Source organism: Salmo salar, chromosome ssa20, assembly GCF_905237065.1.
Source record: "Salmo salar chromosome ssa20, Ssal_v3.1, whole genome shotgun sequence".
NCBI lineage: Eukaryota > Metazoa > Chordata > Actinopteri > Salmoniformes > Salmonidae > Salmo > Salmo salar.
The window spans coordinates 91,198,696-91,216,943 of NC_059461.1; the positions used below are offsets into that span (position 1 = coordinate 91,198,696).

The window sequence follows — 18,248 nt, forward strand, 5'->3', positions numbered from 1 at the left end:
TTGAGGCTTATTTGCTCGAATAGAAGTTTAGTAATGGTTAGGTTGTTAAGAACGCACTGATATACGTGAACACACGTGGAATTTTGGCAACTTTGAAAATATGTGCTTGTTGTCAAAGAGATAAAGGACACATTGCTATAACTTGGAGATTTATTTTATTTCACCTTTATTTAACCAGGTAGGCCAGTTGAGAACAAGTTCTCATTTACAACTGTGACCTGGCCAAGATAAAGCAATGCAGTTCAACACAAACAACAACAACACAGAGTTACACATGGAATAAACAATCGTACAGTCAATAACACAATAGAAAAGTCTATATACAGTGTGTGCAAATGAAGTGAACAAGTCAGTTAACCCACTGTTCCCAGGCCGTCATTGAAAATAAGAATTTGTTCTTAACTGACTTGCCTAGTAAAATGCAAAATTAATTTAAAAAAGTAAGATTAGTGAGGTAAGGCAATGAATAGGCCGTAGTGGCAAAATAATTACAACATAGCAATTAAACACTGGAGTGATAGATGTGCAGAAGATGAACGTGCAAGTAGAGATACTGGGGTGCAAAGGAGCAAAATAAATAACAATATGGGGATGAGGTAGTTGGTTGGGATATTGACAGATCGGTCATGTACAGGTGCAACGATCTGTGAGCTGCTCTAACAGCTGATGCTTAAAGTTAGTGAGTGAGATATGAGTCTCCAACTTCAGTGATTTTTGCAATTCGTTCCAGTCATTGGCAGCAGAGAACTGGAAGGAAAGGCGGCCAAAGGAGGAATTGGCTTTGGGGGTGACCAGTGAAATATACCTGCTGGAGCGCGTGCTACGGGTGGGTGCTTCTATAGTGACCAGTGAGCTGAGATAAGGCGGGGCTTTAGCTAGCAAAGACTCATAGATGACCTGGTAGGGCTTCCACCATTTGAAAGTAGTCAACTGAGTGGGAATTCCTATGAGTTGGGCGCAATAAGCCAACAAAGAAAAGAATTGACTACTTTAAAATGGAGATAGCGTCTGTGACAGAACAAGCAGTGCAATTGAGGCTATAATGGCACAGATACAAAGTCATTTATCTCTATGACCTGTTTTTCACTTGCATCTGCCCTCTCATTGGCTAGAATGGAACCACCTGATCTCGCCTGCCTTCCATCTTTGAGGACGTATTTGCATCGTTTGAGCGGTCACTTGACTATCTTGTCAATATAATAGACAATCTTTGGTCAAATAGAGTAACGCCAAATACTTCCTGGTGCATACGTTTATTGTCACATGACATTTTGTTTCACCAGTGGAATGTAGACCAACCGAAAGCAGCATTTTATCATAAACTGATGTAACATTAAATGGAACTGTCATCTCGGTGACATGACAGGTAGGTGAAATAATATGTATATTCTAGACAGTGAGGTAGGAACGAAACGATACATTGTAACTGCTTGCAAACTCTGCCCAATGCGAGAAGAAAGTTATAAATCATGATTGCGCGTTATTCCCGTTGGAACAACGTGAAAGTAGAATATACGTTGTAAAAAAAAAAAACTGTTATTTTATCGGTTGATCCGCTTTCTATAGGGAGGGTATGGGTCCCCCCATAGTCTAACTCGATGTTTGCTATTCGATACAGTTCTGCTATTATAGATAGAAGTTGCCTATGCATAGGTCTAATTCATGTGTTTTTTGATTTAGTCATATTGAGGAATGAGGATAATTAAAACCTAAGAAATGAAACTCGGCAATATCCAAAACTGTTTTAAAAGAAGTCTAGAACGGAAGAAAACCCCCCCGAGGCTTCTCCTTCACTTGCCTAAGCATGAGTCAGCATTTCCTGCTGTTGCTCAACCCCAGGAAAACACACAAACACACAACGGACACAAAGGCTTTTAATTGGACATCCGATTCGGGCCAATAGTAGAGAATATATTACTAATATACAATGTTTAGAGAGAATTCATAGTTTACAATCCCAACAGTTGTTCATGTCTATTTATCTTGTTTATGTCTGTCTGATATTTGTCCCAGCAGCTTGTCAGGTTGTCACCACCATGTCTCTCAGGGGCCACCGTACCTCCGTGTTCACATTCCAGTCTGCGGTTCATAGCTCCCACGTCCTGACTCGTCTCAACGACCAGAGACTGAGGGATGTGTTGTGTGATGTTACACTAGTGGCAGGTGGCAGGACGTTCAGGGCCCACTGCTCTGTACTGGCTTCCTGTAGTGACTACTTCCACAGCAGGATCATCAACCACACCAGCCCCAGCCTGGTGCTCACTCTTCCTGATCAGGTCAGGGTCATACACTACACTGTGGTTGTGTTCTCCAATGGTACCCTGTATTCAGAAGGTTTACTACCTCGTTGCCCATAACGCAGGGTAATACAGAACGCGTTATTAAGAAACGCTATCTTACTTCTGAAGTTGCGACAGTTGAATTCAGATCCCCTGATTTTTTTTAGATTTTTTTCCACATTTTGTTACGTTATTAGCCTTATTAAAAAAAAATAGTTTATTTCCCTCGTCTATCTACACACAATACCCCATAATGATAAAGCAAAAATATGTTGTTAGACATTTTTGCACATTTGTTAAAAAGAAAAGTCAATATTACATTTACATAAGTATTCAGACACTTTACTCAGTACTTTTGTTGATGCACCATTGACAGCGACTACAACCTCGAGTCTTCTTGGGTATGACGCTACAAGCTTGGCACACCTGTATTTGGGGAGTTTCTCCCATTCTTCTCTGCAGATCCCTCTCAAGCTCTGTAAGGTTGGATGGGGAGCGTCGCTGCACAGCTATTTTTCAGGTCTCTCCAGAGATGTTTGATCGGGTTCAAGTCCGGGCTCTGGTTGGGCCACTCAAGGACATTCAGAGACTTGTCCTGAAGCCACTCCTGCATTGTCTTGGCTGTGTGCTTAGGGTCGTTGTCCTGTTAGAAGGTGAACCTTCGCCCCCAGTCTAAGGTCCTGAGCTCTCTGGAGCAGGTTTTCATCAAGGATCTGTCTGTACTTTGCTTCGTTCATCTTTCCCTCGATCCTGACTGGTCTCCTAGTCCCTGCCGGTGAAAAACATCCCCACAGCATGATGCTGCCACCGCCATGCTTCACCGTAGGGATGGTGCCAGGTTTCCTTCAGATGTGACGCTTGGTATTCAGGCCAAAGAGTTCAGTCTTGGTTTCATCAGACCAGAGAATCTTGTTTCTGATGGTCTGAGAGTCTTTAGGTGCCTTTTGGCAAACTCCAAGCGGGCTGTCATGTGCCTTTTTTACAGAGGAGTGGCTTCTGTCTGGCCACTAACATAAAGTCCTGATTGGGGGAGTGCTGCAGAGATTTTTGTCCTTCTGGAAGGTTCTCCCATCTCCACAGAGGAACTCTAGAGGTCTGTCAGAGTGACCATCGGATTCTTGGTCACCTCCCTGACCAAGGCCCTTCTCCCCTGATTGCTCAGTTTGGCCGGGCGGCCAGCTCTAGGAAGAGTCTTGGTGGTTCCAAACTTCTTCCATTTAAGAATGATGGAGGCCACTGTGTTCTTGGGGACCTTCAATGCTGGAGACATTTTTTAGTACCCTTCACCAGATCTGTGCCTCAACACAATCCTGTCTCGGAGCTCTACGGACAATTCCTTCGACCTCATGTCTTGGTTTTTGCTCTGTCATGCACTGTCAACTGTGGGACCTTATATAGACAGGTATCTTTCCAAATCATGTCCAATCAATTGAATTTACCACAGGTGGACTCCAATCAAGTTGTAGAAACATCTCAAGGATGATCAATGGAAACAGGATGCACCTGAGCTCAATTTTGAGGCAAAGGGTCTGAATACTGATGTAAATAAGGTATTTCTGTTTTTTTATTTTTAATACTTTTTTTTTTAATGCAAAAAGAAATCTAAAAACCTGTTTTCGCTTTGTTATTATGGCATATTGTGTGTACATTTGATGAGGAAAATGTTTTATTTCATCCATTTTAGAATATGGCTGAGTTATGAAAATGTGGAAAATGTCAAGGGGTCTGAATACTTTCCCGAATGCACTGTATGGTGTCATTATATGTAGGGAATACGGTGCCAGGACCCATAGAAGGGCTCTGGTCAAAAGTAATGCACTATGTAGGGAACAAAGGCCCGTAGGGCTCCAGGGTCTGTAGGGAACAAAGGCCCGTAGGGCTCCAGGGTCTGTAGGGAACAAAGGCCCGTAGGGCTCCAGGGTCTGTAGGGAACAAAGGCCCGTAGGGCTCCAGGGTCTGTAGGGAACAAAGGCCCGTAGGGCTCCAGGGTCTGTGGGGAACAAAGGCCCGTAGGGCTCCAGGGTCTGTAGGGAACAAAGGCCCGTAGGGCTCCAGGGTCTGTAGGGAACAAAGGCCCGTAGGGCTCCAGGGTCTGTAGGGAACAAAGGCCCGTAGGGGCTCCAGGGTCTGTAGGGAACAAAGGCCCGTAGGGCTCCAGGGTCTGTAGGGAACAAAGGCCCGTAGGGCTCCAGGGTCTGTAGGGAACAAAGGCCCGTTGGGCTCCAGGGTCTGTAGGGAACAAAGGCCCGTAGGGCTCCAGGGTCTGTAGGGAACAAAGGCCCGTAGGGCTCCAGGGTCTGTAGGGAACAAAGGCCCGTAGGGCTCCAGGGTCTGTAGGGAACAAAGGCCCGTAGGGCTCCAGGGTCTGTAGGGAACAAAGGCCCGTAGGGGCTCCAGGGTCTGTAGGGAACAAAGGCCCGTTGGGCTCCAGGGTCTGTAGGGAACAAAGGCCCGTAGGGCTCCAGGGTCTGTAGGGAACAAAGGCCCGTAGGGCTCCAGGGTCTGTAGGGAACAAAGGCCCGTAGGGCTCCAGGGTCTGTAGGGAACAAAGGCCCGTTGGGCTCCAGGGTCTGTAGGGAACAAAGGCCCGTTGGGCTCCAGGGTCTGTAGGGAACAAAGGCCCGTAGGGCTCCAGGGTCTGTAGGGAACGAAGGCCGGAGCCCAGATGAATCAGTTGGATGGGCATTTCATTTCCATAGGTGGACATGTTTTATTTGCAGAACCTCCTATGTCATTTTTTAAAAGAGTTTTATAGTAAAGGCATGTAATTCAACTGTAAAAAAATGTATTACCTTTTTTAATGTGGCATGAACACAACCAGTTTGCTCTTTGTTTTGGTTGTGTTTCAGATAATTTTCTGCCAAAAAGAAATGAATGGTAAATAATGTATTGTGACATTTTGGAGTCACTTAAAAAAAAAAAAATGTAAATAAGAATACAATGTTTCTAAACACTTCAACATTATTGTCGATGCTACCACGATTACAGATAGTCTGTAATGAATCGTGATTAATAATTAATGAGAAAGTTACAGACGCACAAATGTCATACCCGCAAGACATGCTAACCTCTCACCATTACAATAACAAGGCAGGTTAGCATTTTATATCATATCCCCAAAACATGCTAACCTCTCACCATTACAATAACAGGGGAGGTTAGCATTTTATATCATACCCCCAAGACATGCTAACCTCTCACCATTACAATAACAGGGGAGGTTAGCATTTTATATCATACCCCCAAGACATGGTAACCTCTCACCATTACAATAACAGGGGAGGTTAGCATTTTATATCATACCCCCAAGACATGCTAACCTCTCACCATTACAATAACAGGGGAGGTTAGCATTTTATATCATACCCCCAAGACATGCTAACCTCTCACCATTACAATAACAGGGGAGGTTAGCATTTTATATCATACCCCCAAGACATGCTAACCTCTCACCATTGCAATAACAAGGCAGGTTAGCATTTTATATCATACCCCAAGACATGCTAACCTCTCACCATTACAATAACAGAGGAGGTTAGCATTTTATATCATACCCCAAGACATGCTAACCTCTCACCATTACAATAACAAGGCAGGTTAGCATTTTATATCATACCCCCAAGACATGCTAACCTCTCACCATTACAATAACAGGGAGGTTAGCATTTTATATCATACCCCCAAGACATGCTAACCTCTCACCATTACAATAACAAGGCAGGTTAGCATTTTATATCATATCCCCAAAACATGCTAACCTCTCACCATTACAATAACAGGGGAGGTTAGCATTTTATATCATACCCCCAAGACATGCTAACCTCTCACCATTACAATAACAGGGGAGGTTAGCATTTTATATCATACCCCCAAGACATGGTAACCTCTCACCATTACAATAACAGGGGAGGTTAGCATTTTATATCATACCCCCAAGACATGCTAACCTCTCACCATTACAATAACAGGGGAGGTTAGCATTTTATATCATACCCCCAAGACATGCTAACCTCTCACCATTACAATAAGAGGGGAGGTTAGCATTTTATATCATACCCCCAAGACATGCTAACCTCTCACCATTGCAATAACAAGGCAGGTTAGCATTTTATATCATACCCCCAAGACATGCTAACCTCTCACCATTACAATAACAGAGGAGGTTAGCATTTTATATCATACCCCCAAGACATGCTAACCTCTCACCATTACAATAACAAGGCAGGTTAGCATTTGGGGGGAGGGGTATGATATTTATTCCTCTGATTGGTGAGTCTTTCTGTCGGCGCGCATCTCGAGGAAAATAAATGATCTATATTTAAATAATTTATTTGGATGGGCAAGAAAGTACGGTAGGGCAGGCCATACCCTCTAAGGCCCACCCAAAATGCAGGCCCTGTAGGGCTCTACTCAAAAGTAGTGCCCTATATAGGGAATAGGGTGTCATTTGGGACGCTGACTAACTCAACATCAAATCAAACTTTTTATTTGTCACATGCGCCGAATACAACATGTGTAGCCCTTAACCAACAGTGCAGTTCAAGAAGAATTAAGAAAATATTTACCAAATAAACTAAAGTAAAAAGTAACACAATAACATAACAATAACGAGGGGGTACAGGTACTGAGTCAGTGTGGAGGCTATATACAGGAGGAACAGGTACTGAGTCAGTGTAGAGGCTATATACAGGGGGTACAGGTACAGAGTCAATGTGGAGGCTATATACAGGGGGTACCGGTACAGAGTCAATGTGGAGGCTATATACAGGAGGTACAGGTCCTGAGTCAGTGTGGAGGCTATATACAGGAGGAACAGGTACTGAGTCAGTGTGGAGGCTATATACAGAGGGTACCGGTACAGAGTCAATGTGGAGGCTATATACAGGGGGTACCGGTACAGAGTCAATGTGGAGGCTATATACAGGGGGGTACCGGTACAGAGTCAATGTGGAGGCTATATACAGGGGGTACAGGTACTGAGTCAGTGTGGAGGCTATATACAGGAGGTACAGGTACTGAGTCAGTGTGGAGGCTATATACAGGAGGTACAGGTACTGAGTCAGTGTGGAGGCTATATACAGGGGGTACAGGTACTGAGTCAGTGTGGAGGCTATATACAGGAGGTACAGGTACTGAGTCAGTGTGGAGGCTATATACAGGAGGTACAGGTACAGAGTCAGTGTGGAGGCTATATACAGGGGGTACAGGTACTGAGTCAGTGTGGAGGCTATATACAGGGGGTACAGGTACTGAGTCAGTGTGGAGGCTATATACAGGAGGTACAGGTACTGAGTCAGTGTGGAGGCTATATACAGGAGGTACAGGTACTGAGTCAGTGTGGAGGCTATATACAGGGGGTACAGGTACTGAGTCAGTGTGGAGGCTATATACAGGAGGTACAGGTACTGAGTCAGTGTGGAGGCTATATACAGGAGGTACAGGTACTGAGTCAGTGTGGAGGCTATATACAGGAGGTACAGGTACTGAGTCAGTGTGGAGGCTATATACAGGAGGTACAGGTACTGAGTCAGTGTAGAGGCTATATACAGGAGGTACAGGTACTGAGTCAGTGTGGAGGCTATATACAGGAGGTACAGGTACTGAGTCAGTGTGGAGGCTATATACAGGAGGAACAGGTACTGAGTCAGTGTGGAGGCTATATACAGGGGGTACAGGTACTGAGTCAGTGTGGAGGCTATATACAGGAGGTACAGGTACTGAGTCAGTGTAGAGGCTATATACAGGAGGTACAGGTACTGAGTCAGTGTGGAGGCTATATACAGGAGGAACAGGTACTGAGTCAGTGTAGAGGCTATATACAGGAGGAACAGGTACTGAGTCAGTGTGGAGGCTATATACAGGAGGAAAAGGTACTGAGTCAGTGTAGAGGCTATATACAGGAGGTACAGGTACTGAGTCACTGTGGAGGCTATATACAGGAGGAACAGGTACTGAGTCAGTGTGGAGGCTATATACAGGAGGAACAGGTACTGAGTCAGTGTGGAGGCTATATACAGGAGGAACAAGTACTGAGTCAGTGTAGAGGCTATATACAGGAGGTACAGGTACTGAGTCAGTGTAGAGGCTATATACAGGAGGTACAGGTACTGAGTCAGTGTGGAGGCTATATACAGGAGGTACAGGTACTGAGTCAGTGTGGAGGCTATATACAGGAGGTACAGGTACTGAGTCAGTGTGGAGGCTATATACAGGAGGTACAGGTACTGAGTCAGTGTGGAGGCTATATACAGGAGGAACAGGTACTGAGTCAGTGTGGAGGCTATATACAGGAGGTACAGGTACTGAGTCAGTGTGGAGGCTATATACAGGAGGTACAGGTACTGAGTCAGTGTGCGAGGGTACAGGTTAGATATTAACATATTTCCCTCTCCAGGTAACAGCAGAGGGGTTTGCACCATTGCTACAGTTCTGCTACACCTCTAAGCTGCTCTTCACCAAAGACAATATCGTGGCCATCCACAGGTGTGCCGGGCTCCTGGGGTTTCACAACCTGGAGACTAGCTGCTTCGACTTCCTTCTGCCAAAGTTCCTGGAGGGTAGCGACATTACAGCCCAGGAGGCAAGAAGAAGAAGAGGAGGTTGCTGTCAGGGCAGGTCCCAGATCAGGTCCTCCAACCAGGGAAGATTGCCTAGTGGCAGGTCCCCCAACCAGAGGAGGTCCCCCAGTGCCGATTCAGCCCACTGTACAGGCTGTCAGTCCCAAAGCAGGACCCCTAACCAGAGCATGTCCCCTAGCCAGGGCATGTTGCCTAGTGGCATGACCCCCAGCCAGGGCATGTTGCCTATTGGCAGTTTAGCCCACAATACAGACACAAACAGAGACAGAGATCAGCAGGTTATACCTCATCCCCAGAACACAGGCCCGGGCCAGACAACAGGAAGTGATGTCAGGAACATAGGAAGTGACTTCAGGGCACAGTGTTCAGATGCCAACCCAAGTGGAACAATGTCACCACAGTCACACCAGAGCTTAACAGTGCCTTCAGACGGAAACTTACAAATAGACTTCCAGTCGTCATCCCAATGTTCAAAGACCCTGGCCTTGCTAGTCAACCCGGTCAGCAGTGCTCGGGAGCAGTTCTGTTTGCAGACCTGTGGCCCCAACATGTCACCCTTATCTCTCGGGGGACTGACGTCCTCCAGTGGTCTTGGTGTCTGTCCCATCCTGGCCATGCCGTGTCCTGGTGGTGTTGACCGTAAGCCAGAACCTGACACCGTGTTCAGCGATAGAGACATCCTAGGGATGGAGGCAGCGGTGTGTCCGATGGCGATGGGTGAGGGGAGTCTGAGAGATTGCCCACTCTCCTGTGAACTGCCGTCCCATGACGATGTGAGCCCATCAGACCTTATTGGGGCAGCGGTTGGAGAGATGGATAATGACCAGCCTGCTGTTGGGAGTCTGATGGCTGATGAAGCTGGGTGTAACCCAGGTTCCTATAGCACGTGCCCACTGAGAGGCTCAGCGGTGGTAGAGGAGGCTGAGCTACAGCTACCTGTATTGGATCTCCTGGCAATACACAAAAGCCCTAGCTCAGAAAATAGTGAGGGGGAGAGCCATGGTGAATGCCTTATGCTCCCAAGGCCACGACGATTAAGTCAAGTAGATCAGCTACCTGTGTTAATGCAGAGAGAGAACCCTGGTCTGGATGGCAGCGTGGCTGTTGGGGGTCATCTCCCTGACTCCGCCCTCACTGACCCCACCCTCTGTGGTTTTACCCCTGATGGTAGGGGGTACGGACTTGGAGAGCGGAGCAGCGTGGAGAGGGAGGTGGCTGAACATCTGGCCAAAGGTTTCTGGCCTGATTTATGCCCCTCACAGACTGAACCTCTCCCTAGTCTCTCTAATCTGGACCCCATGGAGCACAGAGGTCTGGGGAGAGTTCCTAATCTGGACCCCCTGGAGCACGGAGGTCTGGGGAGAGTTCCTAATCTGGACACCATGGAGCACGGAGGTCTGGGGAGAGTTCCTAATCTGGACACCATGGAGCACGGAGGTCTGGGGAGAGTTCCTAATCTGGACACCATGGAGCACGGAGGTCTGGGGAGAGTTCCTAATCTGGACACTATGGACCACAGTGGTCTTGGAAAGGCTGCAGACTTCCCCTGGCAGCTAGACCTGAACTCAAATCCAGCAGACTGTCCCTTCCTTAGAGACCTGGGGACAGGAGAGGCAGGGGAGATGGAGGGGATGGAAGAGGTAGGGGGGGTGGGGGAGATGGGTAAGGTAGGACAGACAGGTGGGATGGGTGGGGTGGAGGAGACAGGGGAGGCCCAGACCCCCGGGGGGAACCACAGCCTGTCCCAGTCTGAGATGAGTCCCTACATGTCATCTGTTAACTCAGGAGAGGACTCAGACGGAGACCTGGACACAGACGGAGACACGGAGAGAGAGGCCAACAACAGGAGAGCACAAGAGGTCAGAGTTCTTACTGAAAGGTCACAGTGTATTGAGTTCCCATATACTTTTGACCAGAGACCATCTGTCTTTTCATCCATCCCGTGTGTGTTCTCCAGGTTTGTCTGCCCTTCCCGGTGGTTCAGATATCGTCAGTGAGTCGTAGTGCCTTCCAGCAGCTCCTCAGATGCCAGCAGCTGACCCACGAACAGCTGGAATTCGTCCACGACGTCCGACGGCGCAGCAAGAACCGTGTGGCCGCCCAGCGCTGTCGCAAGAGGAAGCTAGAAGGCATCAGTAAACTACAGACTGAGATCGGCACACTGGTACGTCTGTGTTTGCTATCATCTCTCTTGCGGAGTTGGGTCAATTCCATTTCAATTCCAGTCCATTCAGAAAGTAAAACCAAATTCCAATTCCACATTTTCCTCATTGAAATGCATTGGAATTGGAATTTCAGTGTACTTCCTGAATTGACTGGAATTTAAATTAAATTGACCACAAACCCTACTCTTGTCATTTATAATCTCATAATATGGCATTACAGTCTGATTTTATAATCTGGCAATTTGATTTAATTGTAAACATTTCAACAATACATGTTATAAGTAGCGGATTATTCAACTGGAGTTTAGTAAATTGAGAAACACATAAATAATTAACCTCTTATGTGACTAATTACACAATGACATTCATAGCTGAGCTGTGTTTTATTGGTCCAGCGGGTTGTGATGTAACATCCTGTTCTGCCCCACAGAGAGGAGAGAAGAAGAGGCTGCTGGAGGAACGGGGCCACCTGCAGAGGAACATGGAGGAGACGTTACAGAGTCTGACAGGGCTGTGTCAGAGCGTCTGCAACGAGGCAGGGGTCTGTCATGAGCAGGACCAGCTACAGCTCCTAGCCAAGCTCCAGTCTCCTGACGTCCCTGTCTCAGCCCTCCTCAACACTCTGGCCTCCCCCGGCCTCCCCCGGCCTCCCCCTGGGACTGATGCCAGTTAGCTTAGAGCCCCGACCCCTGCCTATACCACCAGCACCAGCACAGCCCTAGACCCAATCACAGCCCCAACACTGCCTTAACCTGCCCTAGAGAACTGCCCCAAGGCTGCCCTGACCTTAACCTCCCTAGAGAACTGCCCCAAGGCTGCCCTGACCTTAACCTCCCTAGAGAACTGCCCCAAGGCTGCCCTGACCTTAACCTCCCTAGAGAACTGCCCCAAGGCTGCCCTGACCTTAACCTGCCCTAGAGAACTGTCCCAAGGCTGCCCTGACCTTAACCTCCCTAGAGAACTGTCCCAACCTACTCTAGAGAACTGCCCCAAGGCTGCCCTGACCTTAACCTCCCTAGAGAACTGTCCCAACCTACCCTAGAGAACTGCCCCGAGGCTGCCCTGACCTTAACCTCCCTAGAGAACTGCCCCAAGGCTGCCCTGACCTTAACCTCCCTAGAGAACTGCCCCAAGGCTGCTCCCAACCTACTCCAGAGAACTGCCCCAAGGCTGCCCTGACCTTAACCTCCCTAGAGAACTGTCCCAACCTACCCTAGAGAACTGCCCCAAGGCTGCCCTGACCTTAACCTCCCTAGAGAACTGCCCCAAGGCTGCCCTGACCTTAACCTCCCTAGAGAACTGCCCCAAGGCTGTCCCAACCTACTCCAGAGAACTGCCCCAAGGCTGCCCTGACCTTAACCTCCCTAGAGAACTGTCCCAACCTACTCTAGAGAACTGCCCCATCCTGCCCTAGAGAACAGCCCCAATGCTGCACCAACCTCAACCTACTATAGAGAACTGCCCCATGCTGCCCCAGAGAACTGCCCCATGCTGCCCTAGAGAACTGCCCCATGCTGCCCTAGAGAACTGCCCCATGCTGCCCCAGAGAACTGCCCCATCCTGCCCCAGAGAACTGCCCCATCCTGCCCCAGAGAACTGCCCCATCCTGCCCCAGAGAACTGCCCCATCCTGCCCCAGAGAACTGCCCCATGCTGCCCTAGAGAACTGCCCCATCCTGCCCCAGAGAACTGCCCCATCCTGCCCCAGAGAACTGCCCCATCCTGCCCTAGAGAACTGCCTAGCGCTACATAGCAACATATAAATCCAGAGCCATATACTGTATAGACTATAGATAATCTAGATCTGTTATTGGATATAACTCTATACTGTATAGATAATCTAGATCTGTTATTGGATATAACTCTATGCTGTATAGATAATCTAGATCTGTTATTTTATATAACTCTATACTGTATAGATAATCTAGATCTGTTATTGGATATAACTCTATACTGTATAGATAATCTAGATCTGTTATTGGATATAACTCTATGCTGTATGGCTCAGATGAACTCTCACTGTTATTCACTGTCTCAGTGTATGTCCCAAATGGCACACTATTCAGTGCCCTACTTTTGACCAAGAACCGTAGGGCTCTGGTCAAAAGGTAGTGCACTAGATAAGGATCAAATCAAATGTATTTATATAGCCCTTCTTACATCAGTTGATATCTCAAAGTGCTGTACAGAAACCCAGCCTAAAACCCCAAACAGCAAACAATGCTGGTGTAGAAGCACGGAAAAGTCTATTCAGTCTGAAATATGAAGTGGAGCAGAATGACATGATTTTTTAAATTGTATTTATTTTTTTAGACACTTTTGAAGGACTTGGTGTATGAACCTATAGACTTTAGCCCAGTGGGATTACAACACAGTATCGTGACAGCAGGAGACCTGGATTCTAACCCTGGTCGGCGACGGTCACAAACACCTTTTTGAAGGATTTACTGTAACGTTTTCAAGATGCATGTACCTTTTTTCCCCATGATATTTATTGTAACAGTATGCATACCTGTTAGGATGTAGGATGTGGACCTCTTTCTGACTACATTTCCATGTGCTTTTTAGCTGCCTTAACTGTACAGCATAATATCCATGCAATTTAAATGCAGTATTTCTTACTTAACATAATAGCCATTCAATTTAAATACAGTATTTGTCATTAGCATAATAGCCACTCAATTTAGATAGAATATTTCTTACTTAACATAATAGCTATTCAATTTAAATACAGTATTTGTCATTAGCATAATAGCCGCTCAATTTAAATAAGTAAGAAATATTCTAACATAATAGCTATTCAATTTGAATACAGTATTTGTCATTAGCATAATAGCCATTCAATTTAAATAGTATTTGTGATTAGCATAATATCCATTCAAGTTAAATTGAATATTTCTCACTTAACATAATAGCCATTCAATTTAAATAGAATATTTCTCACTTAACATAATAGCTATTCAATTTGAATACAGTATTTGCCGCTAAATTTGAGATTCTCTTGAAGGTGCACAATACCAAGCACAAAGCCAAGAGACTTGGACCATCATCTCTCTTGCATGAATTAATTAATTGAATTCATGAATCTCAGGAAAACACTTAGCTCGTCTATCTGTTCAGCCATTCGTTCATTCGCCCGTCCATCAGTAGTTTTATGCTAATGAAGATCATGAAAGTTGTTGTCATTTTGATCATTTTAACAAGTCATCTATTTGTTTTTAAGAGCATTAATTGAGACATTTTATTATAATATCGATAACATGACATTCTGTCTTGTCAAATACATATAACGGTTTACATTTCGGGATCTGGTATTATAAAATACAGTATTGTAGGGTAGAAGGGATCAATGTGTACGTCCCAAATTGACCACTGTTGCCTATACGTAGGGCCCATTGTAGTTTGCTATAGACAATAGGGTGCCATTTGGGATTTAGCTAATGTGTATAATCTGCTACATTACGTTCCTTACTGATCTATTGCAAACACTTGCACATTCTTCACCTTGAGTGTATTGATTGTAGGCTTACAATTAATTGCTTAGTGTTTTGAATTCAAATTAGATATTTTGACGGCACCTTCATTTCAATAGGCGACATGTTTTACTGTAGATGGTAAAGCCTTCTAATTTCCACATTAAAGGTTTGTTAATGAATCTATTTTCCATTTTATGTTATCCAAAGTTTCTCGACGCCACAGATTATATTGACCAGATACCGCCCTCACAAAAAATAAATGTCTTTAAAAATGGGAAGGCAGTCGGGAGGAGGTAAGATCAGGTGGGATCATTCTAGCCAATGAGAGGACAGGTACACATGTGAACAACACGCACAACTTTTTCCACTAGTTACCACAGCCACAAAGTCAAAATCGTCTATATCGTGAAAATTAATGAAAACAAAAAAAAAACAATATTTTTGGTCCTAATATAAGGTTATGGTTAGCAGGTTACAAGGTTAGCAGTGTGATTAGGTTTAAAATCACCTTTTTAGAAGATCAATTGTAGAAATGTGCGGGGTTTTATGACTTTGTGGATGTGGTAACTAGTGACAATGACGAGGCACAACTCTAATATAAAGAGATATTTCTCCAAGTTGCCTTGATGTCACTTGTCCTATTTATATCAGTACACTCGCAGCAACCTAATCGTTAATAAACTTGAATTTGATCAAATAAGCCATTGCAATTTTTGTTAATCAAATTTGACACTTTCATTGACCTTTCATTGACCTCCGTACAGAAACTACTTGCTTGTTGAGCGGGAAAAACACCTCCTGCTGGAGAAGACTGATTGACTGATTGATTGCCCAAAATCTATCAGTCAATCAATCAATCAATCAGTAAAGCAATCAATCAATCAAATGTATTTATAAAGCCCTTCTTACATCAGCTGATATCTCAAAGTGCTGTACAGAAACCCAGCCTAAAACCCCAAACAGCAAGCAATGCAGATGTAGAAGCACGGTGGCTAGGAAAAACTCCCTAGAAAGGCCAAACCTAGGAAGAAACCTAGAGAGGAACCAGGCTATGAGGGGTGGCCAGTCCTCTTCTGGCTGTGCCGGGTGGAGATTATAACAGAACATGGCCAAGATGTTCAAATGTTCATAGATGACCAGCATGGTCAAATAATAATAATCACAGTAGTTGTCGAGGGTGCAACAGGTCAGCACCTCAGGAGTAAATGTCAGTTGGCTTTTCATAGCACAGCTATCGCTCTCGCTTCAACTCTTCCTCTCTTTGTGGGCTGTACTCGGCCTTGTCTCAGGATAGTAAGTTGGTGGTTGAAGGTATCCCTCTAGTGGTGTGGGGGCTGTGCTTTGGCAAAGTGGGTGAGGTTATATCCTGCCTGTTTGGCCCTGTCCGGGGGTATCGTCGGACGGGGCCACAGTATCTCCTGTCTCAGCCTCCAGTATTTATGCTGCAGTAGTTTATGTGTCGGGGGGCTAGGGTCAGTCTGTTATATCTGGAGTATTTCTCCTGTCTTATCCGGTGTCCTGTGTGAATTTAAGTATGCTCTCTCATTCTCTCTCTCTCTCTTTTTCTCTCTTTCTTTCTCTCTCTCGGAGGACCTGAGTGTGTAAAACTGCAGAAAACTTGCTTTAAAACTGTAATATGTAACTTCTTGAGCGACTGACAAAATTCACATAGAAATGTGAGTTATAGATCTGTCATTCTCATCGAAAGCAAGTCTAAGAGGCAGAAGATGTGTTCTGTGTGCACTATTTCTATGCGTTCTTAAGTTTTATTTTTGTGTCTTTTTGTACACCAACTTCAAACAGCTGAAAATACAATATTTTGGGTTATGGATAATATATTTCACAGCGGTTTAGATGGTACATTAATTCTCTACACTACAGTTGCTTGTTTTGTCACATAAACTGAAATTAGGCAAACTTAGAATTTTATCAACCAGGAAATTTCACATTTCATTTGTATGGAATTATTGTCAAATAGACGAATCGCCCTTCGTCTGCTCATAATGACTACGTTGCTCCGATGATAATACCAACCAGAAGGCGAAATAGTCTTGAAAAATGTTGGCTGTGATCAGTTCTAAAATATAACCTCAATGTCTGCGTTAGGAAGTGGTCAATCAGTAGCCAGTGTTGGTTGCAATTGAGAACTGCAGTGCAGGTTACTTTAGCCCATATTGATCATTTTTTATGAGGCCTGCTATTTACATCAACTAATACGATAGGACAATAAACATAAAAATAAAAAAAACAAGGATATGACAGGTGTAGGCCATAGCCAAGGGAAGTAGGGTTTGTTGTGGTGCTCCAGCACCCCCTGAAAAATCACAATATATTTTCAATTTTTTTATTAAAATATTTTATTTTGGTGTGTGAATTTTTTCTTCTTCACTAAAGTAGTGAACTGGGCCTTTAATAGTGCTGTATTATGTCTCGATCACATTGCGCAAAATAGTACGCAGCATCATCTGGATATGTGTAGAACTAAAGTTGAACATTCACCTTCTGCTACCGTTTCTGTCAAGCCGTCTACACGCATACAGTTTTGACGCATACGTTCGATAAATCCAACGCACGCACCACACAGAACGCACTGCAACTGCAACTGCCTCTGCAACGCAACGCTGCAAGGCAAAACGCAGCGTTCCAATGGAAACGAATGTACTTCTGGTGTACGCAAAATGCAGTACGTGGTCAGTGTGATGGAGGCGTTAGCTATAGCGTCTGTAGCGCAGGCAAACATTCTTTCAACACCCCCCCCTTTTGAAAATGATAAATACAGCACCCACAACCCCGACACTACTTCCTGGGTTCTGGTATAGCGTATGTCTGCAGATGGGTGTGTAGAACGACCGACTTTTGCCACAGGGCGGCGCTCTAAACTCACTCCTCATTTGGGCGTTAAACCCCCCCCCCCCCACTCCACTCACTAGCGGTTCCCCTCGCACTTCTCCATCCCCGCTCCTGGCTCCTCTGTCTTGTGATGCTGCAGAATGTTCCGTACCTCTCAGGTGTAAGGTTGGATGTACACTTTTGAAGAAGACTTGAGGCTTTTTTTCACACGGACTCTCGTGGATTTAAAGGTGAGTTGAATATTCTGTTAGATATGGGATGGATGTATATCCGAGGGGCGGAGGCATCGTTATACAATACACTATCACGTTGATTTACACTAGAATTGTCTAATAGGAAATCACAGCTCACACCTCCGCTTTGAATCTATAAAATACCCGATGTGATGCGTCTGCGGTCTATCTGGTGTGAAATGTATATTAGGCGCTAACATTATGCCATCTGGCAAATTGATTACCTTTTCAGGTATTCCCACCGTCTATAGCTGTGGAGCCTACCATAATTTAGGCTAAAATAGCAGTCTGTGACTGTCTTTTTTGAAGCATTTTTTCCCATTAGCCTTAGATAGCTAATGCTAATAATAGCCAAACTCAAACGTGATCTTGTGTGTGTGTGTGTGTCTGCTGTCACAGCAGCTTGCTGTGTGTCTGTCTGTCTGTCTGAAGGAGCCCTTGACTTCCTAACCAGTGTCTCTAATCAGCCAAACACATGCTAATGTAATCGGAACTTATCCCAAATGGCACCCTGATTCTCTATAAAGTGCCCTACTTTTGACCAGGGCCCTTTTGGGTTCAGATCAAAAGTAGGACTAGTGCTCTATATAGGGAATAGGATGCCACTTGGAACAGGCCCATGATAAGCACTGCATCATCGGGCTGCAAGGCGACAAATCCAAACCTCT

General features: G+C 45.3%; 2 protein-coding genes across 3 annotated transcripts in view; both read left to right on the forward strand.

The window, feature by feature from the left end:
* The first annotated feature begins 1,221 nt into the window (after nt 1-1,221).
* Nucleotides 1,222-14,676, forward strand: LOC106581548 (uncharacterized). 2 transcript variants are annotated; one of them, XM_014163665.2, is made up of 5 exons: nt 1,222-1,366; nt 2,017-2,276; nt 8,674-10,716; nt 10,815-11,021; nt 11,453-14,676. In XM_014163665.2, exons 1-5 carry the CDS (start codon nt 1,360-1,362, stop codon nt 11,693-11,695), a joined length of 2,760 nt encoding a protein of 919 aa, XP_014019140.2. In that variant the 5' UTR covers nt 1,222-1,359; the 3' UTR covers nt 11,696-14,676. The 2 variants fall into 2 exon arrangements, with proteins under 2 accessions (XP_014019140.2, XP_014019139.2); XM_014163664.2 differs by having other exon boundaries at nt 1,239-1,366; nt 2,014-2,276.
* Nucleotides 14,677-17,431: 2,755 nt separating this feature from the next.
* mtus2b (microtubule associated tumor suppressor candidate 2b) overlaps nt 17,432-18,248 on the forward strand; it is a 142,101-nt gene continuing 141,284 nt past the window's right edge. The window contains exon 1 of the mRNA XM_045703428.1: nt 17,432-17,577. The gene's annotated coding sequence lies outside the window, so the exon portion shown is untranslated. The remainder of the gene's footprint in view (nt 17,578-18,248) is intronic.